Source organism: Patagioenas fasciata, chromosome 12, assembly GCF_037038585.1.
Source record: "Patagioenas fasciata isolate bPatFas1 chromosome 12, bPatFas1.hap1, whole genome shotgun sequence".
NCBI classification, from domain to species: Eukaryota; Metazoa; Chordata; class Aves; order Columbiformes; family Columbidae; genus Patagioenas; species Patagioenas fasciata.
Window position 1 is genome coordinate 8,121,063 of NC_092531.1, and position 20,927 is coordinate 8,141,989.

At 41.8% G+C, this 20,927-nt stretch overlaps 2 protein-coding genes across 13 annotated transcripts in view; one reads left to right on the plus strand and one right to left on the minus strand.

The window, feature by feature from the left end:
- Window positions 1-2,588, minus strand: part of SCAPER (S-phase cyclin A associated protein in the ER) — a 151,807-nt gene extending 149,219 nt beyond the window's left edge. For 4 of the 11 annotated variants that reach the window (XM_071813777.1, XM_065847606.2, XM_071813780.1 and 1 more), the window contains exons 1-2: window positions 2,091-2,262; window positions 306-381 (exon numbers count right to left, since the gene is read on the minus strand). In XM_071813777.1, the coding sequence (XP_071669878.1) occupies window positions 306-368 (63 nt within the window). In that variant the 5' untranslated portion in view covers window positions 369-381; window positions 2,091-2,262. Of the gene's footprint in view, window positions 1-305; window positions 382-1,653; window positions 1,673-1,838; window positions 1,858-1,894; window positions 2,047-2,090; window positions 2,265-2,384; window positions 2,510-2,569 lie in introns of those variants that run through there. The other 7 variants (XM_071813778.1, XM_065847607.2, XM_071813779.1 and 4 more) reach the window with 7 other exon arrangements.
- A 3,358-nt stretch (window positions 2,589-5,946) lies between these two features.
- On the plus strand, window positions 5,947-18,229 carry RCN2 (reticulocalbin 2). Of its 2 annotated transcripts, none has more exons than XM_065847271.2 (7): window positions 5,947-6,102; window positions 6,234-6,339; window positions 9,121-9,317; window positions 11,599-11,712; window positions 12,028-12,124; window positions 14,492-14,634; window positions 17,446-18,229. In XM_065847271.2, exons 1-7 carry the CDS (start codon window positions 5,992-5,994, stop codon window positions 17,596-17,598), a joined length of 921 nt encoding a protein of 306 aa, XP_065703343.1. In that variant the 5' UTR covers window positions 5,947-5,991; the 3' UTR covers window positions 17,599-18,229. The 2 variants fall into 2 exon arrangements, with proteins under 2 accessions (XP_065703343.1, XP_065703344.1); XM_065847272.2 differs by having other exon boundaries at window positions 11,611-11,712.
- Window positions 18,230-20,927: the final 2,698 nt, after the last annotated feature.

A 20,927-nucleotide genomic window follows, 5' to 3' on the forward strand; every position in this document is an offset into this window, starting at 1 on the left:
ACAGATGAGATGAAAGCGGTTTAAAATGGGAATCTTAAAGTTCAAAAAAACTATACCTTTATATATATATACCAATACAACTAGAAATTATGCAAAGCCAGAAGAAATAAATTTATTCTACAGAAGATTCATTTTGGAAAGTCTCTCATAATGGTGTTAATAAATTCAATTGATTCAGGTTCTAGAATCAATACTTTCAGAGAAGGTACAAATTAAACAATTTGTCAGTGAATCCCAACAGGAAAATTTAGTTTTTCTCGCAATAAGAAAAATCCTACCACAGTTATAGTAGCTGAATGTCTTACCATCGTGTTATAGCCTTCCTCCACATCAACAGGCTCACTTAAGACATTTTTGGACGACCCCATTGAGTTTTCATACCTGTATCAAAACAAATGCAATTAATCATTTTCACTTCAACCACTTCTAAAATTAATTTTATCTTCTTAGCAGCATTTATGCCATGGACATCTGATGAACAGAGTTGGGTTTTCAGAAGAAAGTTTGATTTGAAAAGTGTTTGCATTGCTCCTTATTAAAAGTAGCCAAAGGCCCAAGAAGAAAATAAAAAGAGAACGACTCTACAGAAAAATGTAAATGTATATGTAGTAAAATAGTAGAGTGTACTAAGAATATTAAAACTTTAAAACACTGCATGGACTTCTCTAGAATACTGAAAGGCAAGCAAAATAATATTTCCTGTGGTAGAGGACTGGGCAAGCTGGTTACTGGTTCAAAAAGAAAAATTAATCCGAGAGATACTAAGAAAATGGTATCAGATGATTAGTGGTGAAACAAAATAAAATGGAAAGTTTCTGTTCTCATTTAAAAGAAAGATGTGACAGTTCCTGTAGAAGTCAACTCTGAGAAACCGAACACTTTTACCCAGATCTGAATTACAGAACCATTGCCGCAAGTGCAGGAGTGCACAGAACTAAATATTTATAGATTTATCAAGAATTTCCAGAACAGTGATAATAATTCTGAAATAAAATTAAACCCTTGGCTTCAATGTTGAAATAAATTCTAGCCAGCTACTGATTGCAGTGTAAACGCTCTACTGCAACACTTCTTATCCATCTGTAGAATCACACCCTATCCAAAAGTTAGACACTTCCAAACTAACAGAAATTAGGTAGCAGAACAAGACTAACTTTTGATCAGACCCAACGTCAGATTTGGTCAGCCTTTATCATTAATGATACTGCTTTAAGTGGGCTGTTCACTTGTTCTCGTATGAGAACTCGTATGAGTAAATAGTCAAAACCACTATCAACGAACAGGCAGTTGTTAAGATTTGCACTTGTGTGTATGCTTTAAGACAACCTACTGAGCTTAGGAAAACGGAAACATTCTGCAGCTGGTTGAGATTTTGAAAACAATAAACAATTGTATTTCAGCATCACCTCAGACATCAGGATAGGCCCAGCATGAGGAGTTTTCTCACTGAGGTATCTCAGAAAACTGTGCTTTTACCCACCAAATTAACTTGATCAGAATCAAGCTGTAATAAAAGCTTACTACATGGACATATATATTCAAGGAAAAAAAAACAGAGGGCCCAATTATCTTCCCAGTACTGCAGGGCACTTCAAAATAATTTAGAAACAAGAATCTGTATTCAGAAAAATATGTAGAGAAGGCAAACGCTACCTGAGTACCCTGCAAGGCCTGCTGTACTGCCAGCTTTTGCTACAATGATTTTCCCTCTGACAGCAATCAGTTTAAACATCATCAGTTTAAACTGTAAACGTCATTAATCGTTTTTAAAATGCAAACACTTATACAGCTTACGGCAGTTTTTAAGGGTTTACTGTGAGTTTTCCCAGCGTGTGTACCTCTCCCTTCCTCACATACAACTTCCACAGCAGAACGGTGGACCTGTGTCTCTTACAGTGGCAGCGAGGTTCACACGCAGGGGAACCTCCCTCAGACCGGGCCATTCCGAATTTCCTCACAGACTCTGCTCGGGCGGGAATGACGGGGGACAGAGGCACTTTTGGGGCGGGACGGGCCCTCCAGCGCGAGGCTGAGGCGCGGCTGGCGCGAGGCGCCCCGAAGTCCCTCAGCGGGGCGCGCGGCCGATGTACCTCACACGGCCGGGCCCAGCCGGCACACACCGCTCCCGCTCGCCGCCACGGGCTTCCCGGTTGCCTGTAGCAACCCGCCTCACTTCCTCACCCGGCCCCGCGCAGCGCAAGGCCAGGCAGGGCCGCCGCGGCAGGCCGAGGGCCCAGAGCCGCCCGTAGGGGCAGTGCCGGGAGCTTCGCGGGGCGGAAGAGGGGCAGGGCTGGCCCGCCGCCATCTTGCCCCGCCGCCGCGCCCCACGCCGCCCGGCCGCCGCGCCCCTCCCCCGCGCCGGGCCGCGCGGAGCGGCCACTCACGCTCTCCGCCGCGCCGCGCCGTCCCGCCCGCGCGCGTCCCGCCGCGGTGACGTCATCGCATCCCGCCGCCAGCGGCCGAGCGACTGCCCGCCCGCCGCCGCCGCGCGCTGCGCTCGGCCCCCCCAGCGGCCCGACCCCACCGCCCGCGCATGCGCCGCCCGCGCCGGTGAAGCCGCCGCCCTCACCTCGCCCGCCCGCCCGTCCCCTCCGCAGGGCTGGAACGGGCTTCCCAAGCACGTACTGGAGGCACCGGCGGCTCCCTGGTCTGCGCCAGGCCGTCTGTCGCTTGGCGCCGCCCTGTGAGGAAGCCCTGAGGCGCCGTCAATTCGGGCTTCCCGGGCTGACGGAGCCGCTGAGGTGATGGCGGTTGGTCCCTCAGCATCGAGCCCTTTCCTCAGCAGTGGCGAGCTGGAAAAGGGAGAAAATCAAATATGTGCAGGCTAATGAATAATTATGTCCAATACATTGAGTGTATGTGCAGGCAGACAGCAAACCAGGAGCTAATCCCGGGTGTAACACCGGTGAGGGTGAGCTGGTACGTGTCCAGCCCAGCACTGTACTTGGAGAAGGACGGGGCTCCTGTGGACAGGATCCCTTCTTGTGGGCTCTGGGGCCTGGAAAACCGGTCCCTTGAGGAAATGTTGGGCAGGCTGAGGCTTTTTAGCCAAAAGAGAAGACACAAGGGGATGTGGTAGGAGTTTCCAAGCATGTAAAAGCATGGCTGTGAAAAGAATAATCCATTTCCTCCACTGCGATAGGAATAGCAAAGAGTAAGAGACCTAAACTGTAATCAGCACAATTTAGGTTGCCATCTCTAACATATTAAAAATAACACAAGGCATGCAATAGGTGACTTGGGAAATCATACGCGCTTTGGTTGAAGTCTCCAGGAACAGCAGCACAAACGTCTCCCAGAAATGACACTTAACACTTGGCTGGTTGGGAGCAGAGAGCTGAGCCAGGCGAAGGTCTCATCCAAACCCTTTACACTGTCACTGTTCAGTAATGAGCTTTTTTATTATTTATCAGGCAGGTGTCTGAGTTTCCACAACTGCCTCTTTGTTCCGCAGCTGACCTGAGCACTGTGGTACTGGGCCTTGTATCAAATCCTTCTGTTCTGGTTCAATGCCAAATCAGATACCACATCGGAATAGTATCATTTTATAACCTGTTTCTTCAGATATTAATAACTGCACTAAATGCAAAAAAAAGTAGAAAAACAGGTCTGTGATGTCTGCAGAGTAGCATATTTCAGGACACTTTGTGCAAGGTGTTATGAAACAATTAACTAGAACACTTACAAAGTAATTTTTGGGTACTACTAAGCAAATGACTGCCATTTTGAAATCCAGTCACAAGGTATTTGAACCTGATTATAAGTAAATTATTGCTATTTTTTTTCCCTTACTCAAATGTAGAAATGTTAAAAAAATATAGTAAACACCAGACAGAGAACTTCACTTGCTAGAAAGAACTGTTAACAAACTGCTGTTTGTGTTGCTGGACAAATGCTCTCATCCCGACAGCTGAACAGGAACAGATCTACGTTTGCACATCTCATAGAAGAGTTGTGTTGAACACAACCTTCTAACATTGATTCCTTTGTGACTGAAAGAACAGCTCCAAACAGATTTGTGAAAGACTGTACACAATTTGGCTTGAGGGGTGGTGGGATCTTCCAGAAAAGTCAGAAAGTTCAGCGCATAAAAAACTTTTTGTATGGCGTGACTTGCATTCTGGTTTAAAAATAGCTTTGCTGATTCTTTTTACTTACAAGTTGGAACAGTGATGCATTTACTGTGTGCTTGGTTAAATATATCGAGGTAATGTGAGAGCCTCTCTCTCTCTTTTTTTTTTTTCCTTTTCTTGCATCCACACCAGAATGATCTTGAATGTTATTACATGACTGATTAACTGTGTGCAGGGAAGTGTCTGGATTGTATTTTGACACAGCTAAGTACTGAGAGGATAATATTATTTCCTGTGCTATCCCTTTTGGTGAGCTTCAGATTTTTCCTTAATGTATAGGATATAATGACTTGCTTTAAAGCTCCAGTTATTTGTATTTCCTCCTCCTATCTTCAGACATCTTGGCGTATGAACATATTGTTAATAAACTTACTCTTCACATATCTATGTTGAATTTGTTATTTGGTGGCTATTACAGTTGTTTAGGCACTGAAATGTATAATCTGATACACTTGTCAACCCTTGAGATATACAGCAAAGAGGATATTTTGGTGTTCGTAATGCATTAGACAAAGAAGACAAAGTATCTTCAGTACTGTTTCACAAACCAGTCGAATATTATTTCTGTTTTGATTGCTTATAGGATTTGCCTTGTCTACACATGCCACAAGGAGTATGACTTAATTCACATTTTGTATATGTGATTTATATAAATACTGATGGGAAATTTGACATTTAAACCAATAAAAGATATTGGACTTAACTCACTATTAGATTTTTTAATAGAAAGACATTTCTTATATGGGCAGGAAATTGAAATAACACGTTTACTGATTTATTGCAATATTTTACTCTCAGATCTTCAAAATGAACTGTTGTAGTGCTTCACAGTTAATAGAATTGGAGGTTAACCGGGGAGCAGGACATTGCTGTCACCACGGAAAAGAGAGGACTGCGCAGCAGACAACCTCCATTAATTGAGGGCTCTGCTTAACCTGGTAACAATTGTGTTTCTGGAAATCCAGGTAGGTTAATGTCACTTCAGTTCCAGAAGTACACTAATATTGAAAGGAGAAATAACAGATCTAACAATGGCCTTACATAAATCTCAGTTAATCCAGCAAGAACGATTAATTTGACCTCAGTGGGCTTGGGATCAGAGCAATCCCCATTTCATGTGACAGCTCTTAGAAATGGTATTCCCGGGGAGGCCCCCTGCCTGTGCACTCAATGTATTTTTAGTTCGTCTGCACGGTCATTGAAGTTAAATTTATTTTACAGCTTTCTTTTCTATTATCTGTGTTGGAAAGCTATGAAAGTTTGTATCACTCCGCCTTATTAAGTTATTTATAAAGCATTGATTCCCTTTGTGTTAGAAGCATTATTTATGAGTTAGGTCCTCAAGCGAAACACTTGTCCCTTTTTAATATAGAACTTTCACACTGCTCATTTCCCGATGACCTTCCCTCACGCCAGGGTTTGTTGATGCTTGTCTGGAGTTCTCGTAGCAGTTCAGTCTGCCAGGCTTCACTGATGCTTCAAAGTTGAAAACTTATCTATACGTCTTGATAGTAGTTGTTACCTTGCACTGGGCAGGAGAGGAGAAACTTTCTGTCGCTAACGAGTTGTACGTTCCCGCTGGGAGCGTTTCGCACAGCAGCCGCTGGGACGGGCTGTACCCGGAGGGCTCGGGCTGCACCCCAGGGGGACGGGCTGTGTCCCGAGAGGACCGGCTGTGTCCCGAGAGCACCGGCTGTACCCCGACAGCACCGGCTGTGTCCCGAGGGCCGCGGCGAGGGTCGCGGGTCCGACCCTCCGCGCAGGCGGCGCTCCCGGCCCCCGCCGCGGCCCGGCCCGCCCTCCGCGGCCCCTGTCCCCGCCCCTCGCCGCCGGCCCGCTCCCCTGCTCGGCGGGCGAGATGCGGCGGCGGCCGGCGCTGCTGGCGCTGGGCCTGGTCCTGGCGGCGCTGGGCGCGGCGCACGGACAGCACCGCGCCGACTACGACCGGGAGGCGCTGCTCGGCGGACAGGTCGGGGGACGCGGGCGGGAGCGGCCCGAGCGCCGCTTGCCGCCGTTGGGGCCGCGGGGCGGGCGCTGCGCCCCGCCGGGCCGGGCAGGGGCTGAGGCGGGCGGGCTGACGCGCGGTTCCCTGTGCCGCAGGAGGAGGCGGAGGAGTACGCGCGGCTCAGCCCGGAAGAGCAGCAGCGGCGGCTGCGGGCCATTGTGAGGAAGATCGACTCGGACGGGGACGGTCTGCTCAGCAAGGGTAACGGCGGGCGGCGCCCGGGGCTGCGAGCCCGGAGCCGGGCTGGGACACGCGTGGGGGTCAGGCGGGCGGGGGCTTTGGCCGAGTCCTGGGTCGGGCCCGGCGCCCTCGGAGAAGGAAAGGAAAGGATCCACGCTCCCCGCGACACAGCCGCTCGCTTAGTGGTGAACCTGCATGAAAGACAGAACGACCCTGTTGCACAGCACGTTAGAAATGCCAGCAGAGTTTATATAGGATGGCTCAGTCCCTCAGATTTCTGTTGTATGTGATGAAAGAAACGAGGGCCAACAAGAACACACAGGAGTGAGTCACACAGGTAAGAAAGCAACACCCATAAATACAGCTTTGCACTTACACTACAGATGTGCAAGGAGCCAGTTTGAACCAAGTGGATTTCTGAATTTGAAATCCTGTTTGTGCAACTCAGAGAGCAAGTTTAAGAAGCAAAGAAAGTACTGCAGCCATAATATCACATACATGCGCTTCAATACCTGGAGACACTAAGGGACCGTGTATTCCTTTAATCACAATATAGTATCAAATGTCTCTTCCCAGACAGGTTTTTATCAGTCAAACCAGTGAACTCCACCGTAAAGGAAGGGCCTTCCTTTCAGTACATCATCATGATACTTGTTAATTCCATTTTTAAACTCACTATGAAAGTATATTTTTGTTTTGCTGTGATTTTGACAAAAAAAATCAGAAGTCTCTCTCACACTCGCAGAACAACTAGACTCTTTGTTCAAGCACCAGAACAGTGATACGTCTTTGACATGAAATTAAACATGCATGAAGCTGTCTAGGTGAGAGAACAAAATATGCTTTTAAAGACAAGATCAGCTATATCTGTTGAATGTCTTTCAATTTATATGCTGAAACTCATCAACTGCACGCTTATTTCAGTGTTCCTGTGTAGAGGTGAGGCAATATAAAGCTTTGGCAGGATGGCTAGTCACTGTAGTAAGCAACAGGCAGTTCACAACACAAAGGTCTGTTTTAAAGTGCAGAAATTTCACCCCTGTTCCATCCTCATGGTACATATTGCATCTGGTTCTCAGTCTAATGGAAGCTTGCCTTCCCCTAACTTCCCAAAGGAAAACTCACAGTGGAATGTGTTTCTATGCTAAAGCTGATGGTATCGAAGCTCTTTCAGCTCAGTTATTTCTCAGTGTGTTGCAAAACACTCTTTGAGAACTTTTTCCTTATTTGTGGCACCTCCATTTGAAGTCTAACAGTGGGAGAAGATGTGATGTATTAATACCACTTTTCTAATATCAGACCATTAAGTATGTCTGATGAATGACACGGGACATTACGTACGTAGATGGCTGTGCCTCATGCCTTAAATGCTGGGAAATAAACCACGCTATGAATCTAATGTCACCCAATCTTTAAAAAATCATGTTGCACTTTCTTGTAAGGCAATGCTGGGTTTGTGCGCAAGGCTCGGTGGTTACAACACATGGCACACGCCTCCTCATGTTCAGTCAATTCACAGAATCTGTTATGAAGTTGGTTCCTTTCATAATACAAATTCAGTATTCAAAATATATTTTTTAAAATCTCTTGCTGCTTTTCAGTGATATTTAAATAAACCTATTAAAGTTGTATTGACTCTTCTGCCAAGAAGGATAGAATAAGATACTTTAGGATTTTTAAATGCTATAAAATTTTTTCTACACTGAAGCAGTAATTTCTGTAGGATTATTAGTCATCATGGCTCTTCAGAGCAGGATTTCAATTGAGTTGATTTAGCTATATAATTTTGCAATGCAGAGGAATGGCTTCCCCTTCCAGGCACCAGAAAATAACTGGAAGATACTGAGAGAATATGTTCTCCCAATCTTCCATAAATGAAGTAACTGTAACATATTTGTGTGAATTCATCTGTGTATTAAGCTTGCTTGCTTTTAGCCACACTTCTATAAAAACAAGTAGCTTAAAAGCATTTCCAGAATATATAAGGCTTGATTTCAGTCCAGAGTAAAGGGAAAATATCTGTTAATATTTTAGTTTGGGTAATTAAGGCAATGGCACTGAATTCAGTTTCATTTCAGTTTGTGAATTTAAAAAACAACCAACCAAAAACCAAAACCCCTCAAACCTGATGTGAACAATGTTTTTTTTGGATACAAAGTTAGGCTTAGAGTTGTCTGTCTAAACCATATTCAGCATCATTTTTATAAAGCTCCAAAAGGAAAAAAAAAAAAGGTGAAAGAATGCTACAGCATTGGTTGTCTTCAAATTTGAAAAGCCACGGCCACATAATAATTTCAAGCACTGAAAGTGCTTCCTGCTTCCCTGGCTCAGGTTCCAGTGAGCTGACCAAGGGCTCTTTCTCCACTGAAAACTAAGGCTCTTCCTTCTTACGGGATCAGTTTTTAGGGATGCAGTTCACTGCGCAGCTGTAGGAACACTACCTATAATAATTTTTCCCTCCCGCTTCCCATGCGTATCCGAGGGGGATGCATCACGCTCTTTCTGGCAGCAGAAAATAGGGCAGATTAAAGTCACCATGTAGCTCTAGCCTGGGGGGCGAATGGGGAAATGATACTCTGAAAGCTGTAGCTGTGATCTATTCTTTCATTCAGTTAACCTGAAAAAAGCCAAAGCATGGGGGAAACAGATTGTTTTGCTTTAACCAACCTCTTGCCTATATGCTTACATCTGAATTGCAGAGTATATTTCGGGCAGAATAGACCTGTGGCATCTTTACAGTTTTTATAGTGCAGATGATTCTGATTTTTTTAAATGTTATTATTTTTTAAATGATTTTCACAGAGGAGCTGAGTTCCTGGATACAGCAGTCTTTTAAACATTATGTTACACAAGAAGCCAAGCAACACTTCAATGACTATGACAAAGATGGTGATGGATTAGTGTCTTGGAAGGAGTATAATATGCAAATGTATGATCGTGTAATTGATTTTGATGAGAACACTGTCCTGGAGGATCAAGAGGAAGAATCATTTCGACAGGTAAAATGTTTCAGCGTCAGTTTCAGTGAGCTCTTGGCAAAAGGCAGCAATATTTGTTTATTGTGATGGAACGAGATGGGTAGAGAAACCACACCAGCTGGCATATGTTTTAACACTTTCTTCTATCTGAGATAGGGGAGTAATTAAAGGAAAGTAATGGAGTATTAAAGCTGCTATCAACAAAACAAAGACAGAATGAAATTGTACCTCCTGAGTATATTTTGCTGGCTGAGTGGAGTGTGAGTCTATGGACAATCTCAGCACAGAGCACAGTTTCCAGCCACCATCTTAAAACAAGCCACCCGTCTGTTAGATTAGGCCAGTAGCTGAATGTCCTGCCCTCAGCAGGGGCCAGAACCACTGGGGTGGGGGGTAACGGAAACCCTTGCACTCTTTAACCCCCTCTGTTGCACTGTCCTGCCCACTTCTGCAGTTATTTCCCAAGTACCCAGCATGGGCTATCAGTATTGTCTGCTTTAATGTTTTCCGTCTGACAGAGACCCCCAGAGAAAGCAATAGTGATGCAGACATTTTTAGCAATCAAACTGCAACTCTGAAAGCTAAAACTGGATGGGTCAACAACAGAAGTTACAGATTAATCTCCTGTAGGAATGCAAATACTTGAGAGTGGAAAGCAGAGAGGCAAGGGAGGGAAGGTTCAGCAAATACCACCACATAGCAAAACTTGTCTCAAGTTACACATTTAGAAGTACAGGGAAATGTTTCCCAAAAAGAGAGTGAGGTTTTTGGACTATTCTGGCCTGAGGTTGTGTTTTTTACTTCTTGTGAGGATTGTTTTGCCTGCTTTTGGTATAGTAGTAGTAGATAATAGTGGATGTTGGCAGAAGTGTAGCTAAAACAGATAACGGGCAGGGGATTTTACACACCGAAGAAACAAACTGTAAAGCTTTGGAGGTCACTTAACTGAACAATTACTTAGCTTTTAAACAACACAAAACTTTAAATGGCACTACCAATCAAAATACCGATCCCATGTTTGAGATAATGCCATTGTAGATACATACGCTGAGGCAGAACTACTCATGTATGCTATACTTTGACTGCTTGCTAGGTTTTCCTGATTGCTGACTTCTTCAACATATATTGTAAAGAGCAAACTCAGCAGCATTGTCCAAGCGCTGTGTGTCAACCATCTTCAGCATTGTCCTTACCTTTTGAAATTAATGATCCTGCTCTAATCAAAATGGAAGAGTCAGATTGTGGCACTGATTTAGAACTGGCATCAAGTAAACATGTGAATTTACCAGAAGGTGGCAGCCTTGTTCACCAGTTCTCAAAAGAACACTGGAAAATAGACTTTTCCCTCAATAGTTCATCTTGCAGTCCAGTTCTTTCTGTAGTCCATCCTTCTGAATCGCCTTCCTCTTTAAACTCTAGGCTAAGGTCAGCGTTTCTTTAAGAGTGCAGTTAATTATTTTGCAAAATAGTTAAGATCTTATACTTTAATTCTTACATGTTATGTTGAGTACAGATCAGTTACCAATGGTGTAGGTCTTTATTTTGTCTATAGAGACTATATGAGATGAAACATGAAGAAAAAACATTGCACATTCGGAGTGCAGAAAGAGGAAGTGCAGGACATTCAGAAACAAGAACTTGCCTGCTTATTGTGGATATTATTTATTTTTAAAGGGCATGCTAATATTTATACTTAAAACAGGTTAGAGAACAGGTTTGAGACCTGTTCAGATGTCATGGAGTACAGTCTTGTATTAAAGGAATCTTTCTAATCCCTCAGGACTTGAAACGGCTTCAGAAAAGACATTTTACATATATGATATTTCAAGACCTCCTTTGAACTACAAACAGCCCTTGATATAAATGAGAAATAGATCCAGAAGGTTAAACGTCCTTAAAATTTCGATTTTGGAATTTGCAATGGCAACCATTAATTATAATCAATTGTACTCCACTAGGTTAGTTTGGGAATTGGTGACTTTTAGAAGAGGAAGCACATATAAAGACAGGAATTCTTGGTCTTTTCATTGTCTCCATTTTGTGTTTTCGAAGCCTTGGCTAAGATGTTTTAAAAGTCTCCTTAAATAGTGAAAAAAGGAGGATTTTTTTGCAATTCTTGAATAGAACTACCTCAATTAAAAGTGTTGTTCTCATTGCTCTGGATGAGCTCTTTTTACTGAAAATATAACATCAGTGTAAGTAGGTAGTGTGAGACAATTAATATTCTAATGAGCTTCCCAGCCAGCTACTATAGTGTTGTTTTTCCTTTTCATTAAGTGCTCTAACTAAATTATTTTCTAAGCTTCATTTAAAGGAGAAAAAGCGTTTTGAAAAAGCTAATAGAGATGATGTTCCTGAGCTAAATGTGGATGAGTTTGTTGCCTTTGAACACCCTGAAGAAGCGGAGTATATGACGGTAAGACACAGGAGGGTATCTTTATCAGCCTGTGTATATAGATGTGACATTTTTTAAGGCATGTGCTTAACCCCAGTGCTACAGGCCACGTGCTTTTGAGCCGTTAGGTTTGTTGTTTTTACGGCAACCTAAAATGTTTTGTTGCACAGGAACCAATTACTGCTCTAGTCTGCATAAAACAGAAAAACCGATTTGAAATGAGCAAGTCTTTAAAGAATACCTGATCGCTCTGAAATGATTTATTGTTGTTTCTCTTGATTTCAAGTTGATAATTTTTCACAAATCAATATTTTGCTTTTTGTATGTACACAAAAGGACTTTGTCATTCAGGAGGCTTTAGAAGAACATGATAAAGATGGTGATGGATTTGTTAGCCTGGAAGAATTCCTTGGTGATTACAGAAGAGACCCAAGTAAGGAAAAAGGGCAGGGGAATGAAAGAAAGAACTGAACAAAAGCTTTTGGAATGGGCTGAATTGTATGCAACTTGATTTTCAGCTTTTTACACCTCTACCTACATGTTCTGAGTAACATTTTCCTGTCTTTACAATAATTTAGTTTCCTGGTACTGGACATATTAAGTCATTATTTCAGTATTTGGCAGCAGTTTGTGTACAGCCCATTCCACTGTTTCTTTGCAAGTTACCTCTTGTTTCCTGAAGACTGTAGCGTACTCCTCATCACTAGCTATGCAGCTGCAATAAGATGCAGCTTTGCTAACTGGACACGTGCGAAACTTGCCTGGTCTTTCCCAGCTGAGGAGGGCAGCTGACGGCCCTGCTTTAAAAGGACTGAAACCGTGTGTGTTTCAACAGAGGTGGAGGGGAAGTGCCAGGACTCTGTTCACTGTACCAGATACCAAAAGCCGCTTTCACTATTTTTTTTCTCTGCTCTTGCCCTTCCTTAAACTTGATCTGTTCCTTCTTTAACAAGAAAAAGCACTTGTCTGGTGTTTGTCAATACTTCAGCTATGTTGCTAATAGGTAAATATTTTCTACGCTGTATTTGATTTGCTGCAGGTTAGGGCACATAACTCCTCCAGTTCCCAAAAGACCAGTAGCTTGAGGCATGTGGAAAGTCTGCTTGGTCTTAAGGACTGCCAAGTCTTAAGGGTGGGGAAAAGGTTTAAGCCACATCAGGATATGGAGAAATAGGGGAATAGTCAGTTTTTCTTCACACCAGTCAACCACCTGGAATTTTACCTTTTAGAACCATCTTTGTTTGCTGAAGCCATTAAAAACAATACATCTCTGATATAACTACAGGCTTCTGTATCTTTTTCCTGCTCTGACTTGAAAAAAGCTTTTCTAAGCCAGTCTATCCAAAGTTGCTGGAAAGGAGTGAAATTGTTGCTACCATCCTCGCAGTAATAAAGAGAACAGCTTTGTCATTTAAACTTTTTAGCAAGAATTGAGAATCAGCTGTAATTGTAGAAACTACTTCAACTTCCCTCCAAATGGCCCTCTCTTCTGCACTGTTCCTGCAGCACACTTCCAAATGACTAATAAATTACGTGGTGGTTCTGGTTTCACAATAGTCTTTTGTGGTTTGGGGCAACAGTGTATGGTGAATTGTGACATCAAGGCATTACCTACTTGGAACCTAGATGTTAGAAAAGAAGGAGAGAGGCTTCACTCTTTTTCTTCTTTTATAATAGAAACCGAATTCTTTTTAAACTGTTTTTTAAACCTGCTTCTGATGCCAACTACTTTTGACTTTCATGAGGTTTAGGAAGTCTTAATATCTGTTCATGGTTGTCTGCAGTGCTTATCAGTTTGATAAAGTGCTTCTAAACGTCTTGAAGAGTTAGAGACAAGTTGAAGATTGCTGCCTAGGTTGCAGGCTTCAATACTACTGTGTAGGTTAAGTATAAATCAAGTATACAAATAAAGAAATAAAGACAGTAAATGGAATTGCTTTGGATATACTCCAGATATTTTAGAAAACAACAACAAAAAAAATTAGACAGTAAACTAATCTAAAAGCCTGTAGTATTGGCCTGATTCTGTTGAGCTAATCAAGATCTTTGCCTTCTCTATTTATTGGCTGTCATGCATGGGCCTCCCCTGATGTTACAGCAGGGGAACAGACAGTAGAATGATCTTAAAAACTTCATATGGCTATTTAAGTTTCATAATCTCAGATATGCCAAACAGTAGTTATCTACATACTTTATGGGACAGTTGTCGATTTAAAGCTTTTCCGTACTTTCCTCTGTCCATTAATTGCTGAGATGACCCATGTCTGAGGCCTGTAGTATTGCTGATATTGGTGTCACAGGATGCTCTCAACGTGATATCTGCAACACCATTCTATACGTTAGTGGGAGAGTAATCTCAGCTCAGTCAAGGTAAATACTGCAAATGTAAGATATCTCTGTCATCCACTTCAGCCTTTTTCTTCTGATACGTCAGCTGCCCCAATGAGTAGGAAATCCTCTACATGGCAGCACATTCAGTGTAGAGTACGTTTGCTCCACTGTCAACGTGGGTAATTCAGGTCATGGTGACCCTTGACTTTAAAGTCCAGTTAGTTCAACTGTAAATTTACAATCTTAAAATTACTTTAGCTTTACATTCTGTTTTAATCTATACAAGTATTTGTTTCATATGTAGGCAGATGCATTTATTTGATCTATTGTAACTGGTCGGTAAGGCTTGTCTTTGTTTAGTGAAATCACTTATGTTTTAAGAGAGTAAGAGAATTTGTGGAGGAGAAAAGGTGAAAACATCTGCTTTAAGGTAAAGAGTGGCTTTAAACTTGACAATGTGTCTTACTAGCTGCAAGGGAAGATCCAGAGTGGATACTTGTTGAGAAGGATCGGTTTGTGAATGACTATGACAAGGATAACGACGGAAAACTCAACCCGCAGGAGCTGTTGTCTTGGATAGTACCCAATAATCAGGGTATTGCACAAGAGGAGGTAGGTGTTCTGACTGCTGCTGAGATTTTAATTAACACAGTAGAATTCTGAAGGTATCACAAGAAAATGATGGGTGCATTCAGACTCACCATGGCTTAGTGGTTGAAAAAGAATGCTGGTTTTTTCAGTTGGACAAAGAACACAGGTCCTTGACTTCCTGAGGCAAATCTGAGGTCCCTATTAACTGTATGAATGTTTGTAAATTAACAAAGTGCTTTTCTACATGTTTAAATAGCTTATCTGGTTTGACTTAAGGGTATAGTATTTCAATGAGGTATTTTTTAGTTATTGTAGGTAAATCTAATGAGATATACTACTAAAATAAGCTGTTGCATACTGACACCATCATTTTGAAAACAAAAATTGATCACAAGTCTTCTAACTGGATAAATCACAATAATTTCTAGAAATAAAAAATTGGCTTTTCATAAGGACAAGAAAATGAAAGTATTCTGTGATTCAAGATGCTGTAATGCAAACTTTGATGATGATAACTAAAATGGTTCAGGCAGGGGTAGAACGCCATCAGACGTGTAAGTGAATTCTCACTTTAGCTGTCTTTAGTTGATGTTTTTGTAGCAGGCAATAGAAGCAGCGAGTATTCCAGAACACCCTGTTCTAGTAAGCAGGCTTCACAGTTGCCCACTGCAGTAGAGAGGATTTCTACCTTTCCTCTAGTAACTTTTTATCTTAGTTTGTCCAAATGTCTTTCCTTTGCACTGGAGGATTTTGGTGCTCAGGATGGCAGAAACAGCAGCTCTTGCCCTGCCTCCACCATTCCTGGTGAAGCCAGGAGACGCTCTGTGGGCAGCAGAGCCGTGTTGGACCCTCTGCGGTGCCGGTTCTTCCTTTGGCAGCTCTGCTGGGGACAGAAAAGCACGGTGGGGAGCAGGCGATGCTGGCTGCAAACGTACCTGACCTCGTGGCAAGCCAAGCTGTTCGGTTGCTCTAGCAGTATATTGTATATGTGGTGGCCTTCGCATGTTTTTAACATCTGATTCTTGAGCGTGGTTGGTTCGTATTTCACAGAAAAACACTGTTTTGACGTGAATTCTGTGTGGTGGTGAGTCTATTCACGCCTCTGGTAGTTTGCTTAGTGGTTTTTTGTTTGCTTGGGTTTTTTTAGCAGTTCTTTGCTACTCCTTCCAATGTAGCTTAGTGCAGGGCCATGCTGTAAGAACAGCTCAGCTCTGCAAGACATTCTTTCTTTATTTCTCTAATGCACTGTTTTTTTTTCTTCAGATACGGGCTTAACAAAGTCACGTATTCTAAAGAGCAGGTAGCATTGACTTAAATCATTAACTGCTGTTTGAAAGCTGAATATTGCAGGTTTGTTTTGGCATATCAAAATGACTTGAAAGCCTGGTAGCTAAATAACATAAAAATAGAAAAATTACTATACATTCCATTTCCAGGAATTGGTGTGTGTTTACCAGGATGTTTGTCTTAATAATCGTTTAGCTTTTGCCATGCAGAGTGCTTTTCAAATCTGCTTGGCTGGTTGGTCCCTGCTTTCTTCAGTCCTTTGTGGTGATGCACTCAGCCTAAATGTAACATTTAATTTTTTAAAAGTCACTAAGCAGTTATATTTAGCCAAACCAATCAGAAAAAGCAGGACCAGAAGGATTGGCTAAATCACTGTATTCACAGATGTTTCGCATGTAATACTAGGACTTCTGTATTTCTCAGAAATCCTAGGTGCATTAGAGCTGCTGTACTGGCTTGTTTGCTTTGAGCTCTGTAATACTTGTCAATAAGCTACAAGTAAAATACTCTGCAATTGTGTTTGTTTTACTGCTGATCTTCCCTTTGTAATATACAAATAAACATTTGAAAATTGTTTTAACTTGTAGCTTCATTTGACATTATCATGATTTAGTATTTTCATGTTTTTATGAGAAAAGCAAGATGTTGCTTTCAGAAAATGAGTGAAAACATGAATTGCTACCCAAAGCTGAAGTTCCTATGCATAGATAGCTTATCTTGTCCACTGTGGACATCACATACTTTGCAGTTACATTTTAATCGTGAATTATAGCTATGGAGCATTTTTTGCAAATCATAAATAGGTATAGAATATCCAGCTGCAAATCTCTATCCCTACTTGCATTTTTGGTTGTTAATATGCATGTATGATTGAAAAGTGAGCCTTCGCAGGTTCAGGAAATACAAAATGGCTTAGCACAGGAGACAGCTGCCGAGCTGGCAGCAAGGCTGCCTACGGCTTAACCGGGGAGCTGCGCACGATGCTGGTGTTGTCAGACACTGAGACATAGTGGGTGCACACTGCTGAAAAAAGGTGCTCCACTTGAGGGCTGTATTGGCTCAAACCCTAGCTGAGGTCCCACACATCACGGGCTTGCTCTGGTAGCTGTCGCTGGCGGCTGGATGTCCAGCAGGGCTCCAGCCGACACGCTGAGCTGGCCTTTTCTGTACATTGTGCACTGGAGACGTGCGCTGCATTCGCCCGTGGGTCTCAAGGACTACAGGTGCTTGCAGGAAGATGATTAATCGTTGCTGGTTTAATACTGTCATCTACCCTCAAAGTGAATCTATGGCTTTGACATTGATTTGTTGCTTTAGAATTGATAGGGAGGGTAGAGATTTGATATTATGATTTTGCCACCAAATAATAGAGGCAAAGGGAAACAACCCGAGGAAAGAAAGGCTCTGTTCTGAATGCAAACTCTTGTCTAGCTCCTTACAAATCATAGTGCTGCAGCAGGACTTTGACAAAGCCATTCCAAATGCATTATTTATAAATGCTCCTATCTATTAACTGTGCACATGGTGTTCCATTTTATTTTAAAGGCTCTACACCTTATTGAAGAAATGGATTTGAATGATGATAAAAAGCTCTCCGAAGCAGAAATTCTTAAGAACCAGGATTTGTTTCTCAACAGTGAAGCAACGGATTATGGTAGGCAGCTTCACGATGAACGCTTCTACCATGAAGAACTTTAGACTATTTATTTTGTAATCTCTTTTCCTTTCTTTCATTTGGAGCTTTTGTTAAAAGCACCCATTGCAAGTTTTAGGCTGTAATTACAGTACACTAATGTTTGTGTAAATAATTTGCATTCAAAATTTAATTGTCCTCCTGCAGACTTCCTTGGGCCTCTTCTGTCTTCACAATTAAATACTTACTGCCAAAATTGTATAGCATTGGGAAAGAAATTACTTCAGGTGTAGTACTGTATTGTGAAGAGTTGTTCTATTGTACTTGAAGAAAATGGAGAATCCAAGTGATTCTGAAAGAATGCAAAACGTAGTAACTGAGAGACTACTGTTTTTTTCGAATTAGTTTAATTGGGGGGGGAGTGGGGAAGATGGGGGGGATGTTTAGAGTCAGTATTAACTGTGTTTTATTTAATACATTTGGAGAAACACTTAGATTAACGCCTCAGTTGTTTAAGAGGTTTCTACTTCATTTTAAATGGTTTCTATACTGTGTTTCTTGTATCATAAAACTTGCTATTTTTACATCTATAGACAATAATTGTTTCTAATGTACAATTCTACAGCATTAGTAATACGATGGTATTTTACAGTGTTAAGACCCTATTCTTTTGTTGTATTAAAACTTAAAATACTCTTTCTGTGTTTTGTCCATGTATTACTTACTGTGGGTCACCCAGAGCAGGTCCTTGCAGTGTGAACAGCGCACACAGTGTATGTAGTGTACAATGGCAACATTCTTAGCATTTGCTGGACAGTTTGCAAAAGCGGATGTGGAGGGATTTTTTTATCTGGGATATATGGAACTCTAAAGCATCAAGGCATTACATAATTTATGTAGTAACAGCCTCTGAAAGTTAACTTTGGTTGAAAGCTCCACAATTACCATTCAAGAAGGTAAGTACTGTCCCAGTATGCGATTATTTGAAATCATCAGAAAGGTTAATGGCACAACAGATTCAATTTAGGGAAGTACACATATTCACTTTTTATCTCCTAGGAAGGCACAGGAATTAGCAAAATATTCTAAACAAAGACAAAGCCTCACAGAACAGACTGTAGTGTGTTCGTGGTTTTTAATTCTTAGATAACTAACTGCTGTAATGCTCTTACAATGTTCTTTTTGACCAATGTTTGCCTTCCTCGCAACTCCTTTTATTGAGCAAAAGCACTAGTTCTGCCTTGTTTTTCTCCCAATGTACCACCTCTTCATTATTCTTAGAACAGGAAGTTCCTCTTGACGTAAGTGTTGAAGTATCCCCATTAAAAGGCTAGCAATTTTCATTCAGATCAAAACTACACACACTTCTACTGTATTTTTTTAGATACCACAGTGGCAGAAATTCAAAATGCTTTTTCAGTTGTAGTGGTTGGGGTTTTTTTACCCGTATTTGTTTCAGATCTTGGGAATGTGAATACATCTACTGCCGTGTTGGTGGTGGCATCCAATTTAAAAAGTCCATAAATACATGAAGTCTAATTAAATCCAGTATGTCCAGGAATACTGAAAGAGTTTTTGTCGTCTCTGTTGGTTTGAAATATACCTGAAGCTGCCCTTTGTTATTATTCTTTATGGCATTTTTAAACAAATCTTAAATGACAGATTCAACTTCCTACTCAGTATTAAAAATGTCATCGTCACCTGGAAAGTTCCAAACAAAAGCCTGCCTTTGGAAGGTGCTGCTGGCCTTTGCGCTTCCACTCACCTCCAAGCCATTTGCTGCATTGCAATGATTTGCATAAACCAAGAATAAAAAGAGGTACAACAAGACTAGCAAAATACCAAACAGCGTATCATTTATACAGTCCGCATCCCCCTATCTGTGCCAAACATCCAATTTATTGCTTATTTTACTATTTCTGTAAGCAGATCGTGGTAGGTATTACTAGAGCTTAGCTCACGGTGAGACAGAACTACAGCTCTCATCACTTTGCTGCTCTTCATGTCGTTTTCTGGGCACGGAAAACTAGTACTTCAAAAGGAAACAATATAATTGTTACTGTAACTGAAATACGGATTTGGAGAAGTGCTAAACTTAATCCTTTAATAATGTTGTATCTGTTGAACATTCCTGCAATTCCTTCTTTTGATTTCTGATAATGTTTTTTAAAATTAGTCTTCTTTCACTTCAGGATTAGAAGGCAAATAATGCTTCACAATCTTACAAAGATATGTGGTTTTTATAGTTTAATCTAGTGCTTAAATTGCTCAGATTGCCAGTCCACCATTTACATTCAGTGATGTCTATCCAAGTATTCTACACGAGAGTAGTTGCAGTGTTTTCAGGGTTATGTGTTACAGAGTCCCTCACCCAGCATTTTTTAACTATACTGAGAAGAAGTGCAGTAAAGCAAAGCATCTCTTGTAAGTGTTTCACTGTAGATAGAAATTAAAAAGAAACTTTATTGAGTCAGAACAGAGACTGTCAGCACTCCGGTGTGGCACGATTTATTCTCTATATTGATGCAAGGAATGGCTGGTGCTGGATCTGGGATTACCAGAGCCTCAGGAAGTCACACACAAGAGGCAGCCAACAGGAATCTGGCCTGGTACATCTGCTCTCACTTTGTGAGCAGGACGTGCAGAATCATCTGAATTCAAATACTAAAGCTGGTAAAAGCTCTTTGTCTCCATGTGATAACCGCTCAGGCTTCTTAGAGACTGAGTGTTCCTGTTGGCAAGGTAACCTCACTGTTGGCCTCAGAGTTAGTTATCCCTGATGCCGGGGCAGCCCCCGGCTCTGGAGGAATGTGCATTTCGATGATTCTTTGGATGGTGTCTGGGAGAGACTTTCAGAGGAACAAATATTAGTTAAACTCAATGAAGAGAACAAAATTTCTTAGTGTCTTCCAAAATCCTTCCATTTATAGAATCAAGGATCTAGCAAAGTTTGATTTGTAAACAAACAGTGCATGTAAAAATGTCAGGGGAACAGGGCAAAGGGAGAATACTACGACAGCAAGTAGATGAAGTATCAGTATTGTGGAGCTTAAATTTGCAAAGTTTTCCAGAACACAAAGCAGCTCATACATTTATTATCTCCACAAGCACATCCTACTGAAAGCACAGCTCATCTCAAGGCAAGCGGACGGGTGACAGAAAAGCAAAATTCCACTGCGGGTGTAAACAAGCCAGACGTCGCGGAGACGCACAAGGAAGTGACAGGAGGCGACAGTCACAAGTTCCAGCAAGGGAAATTCTGACCAGATGAAAATGTGACAGTGGTGGTTTAGCAGTGAAATGGGCCCAGAGAGACGGTGGAACAATTTCCACCCCGGAGACAGTCAGAGCTCAAAAAGGTCCTGGGCAATGTGATCCACCTTTGAAGTTAGTC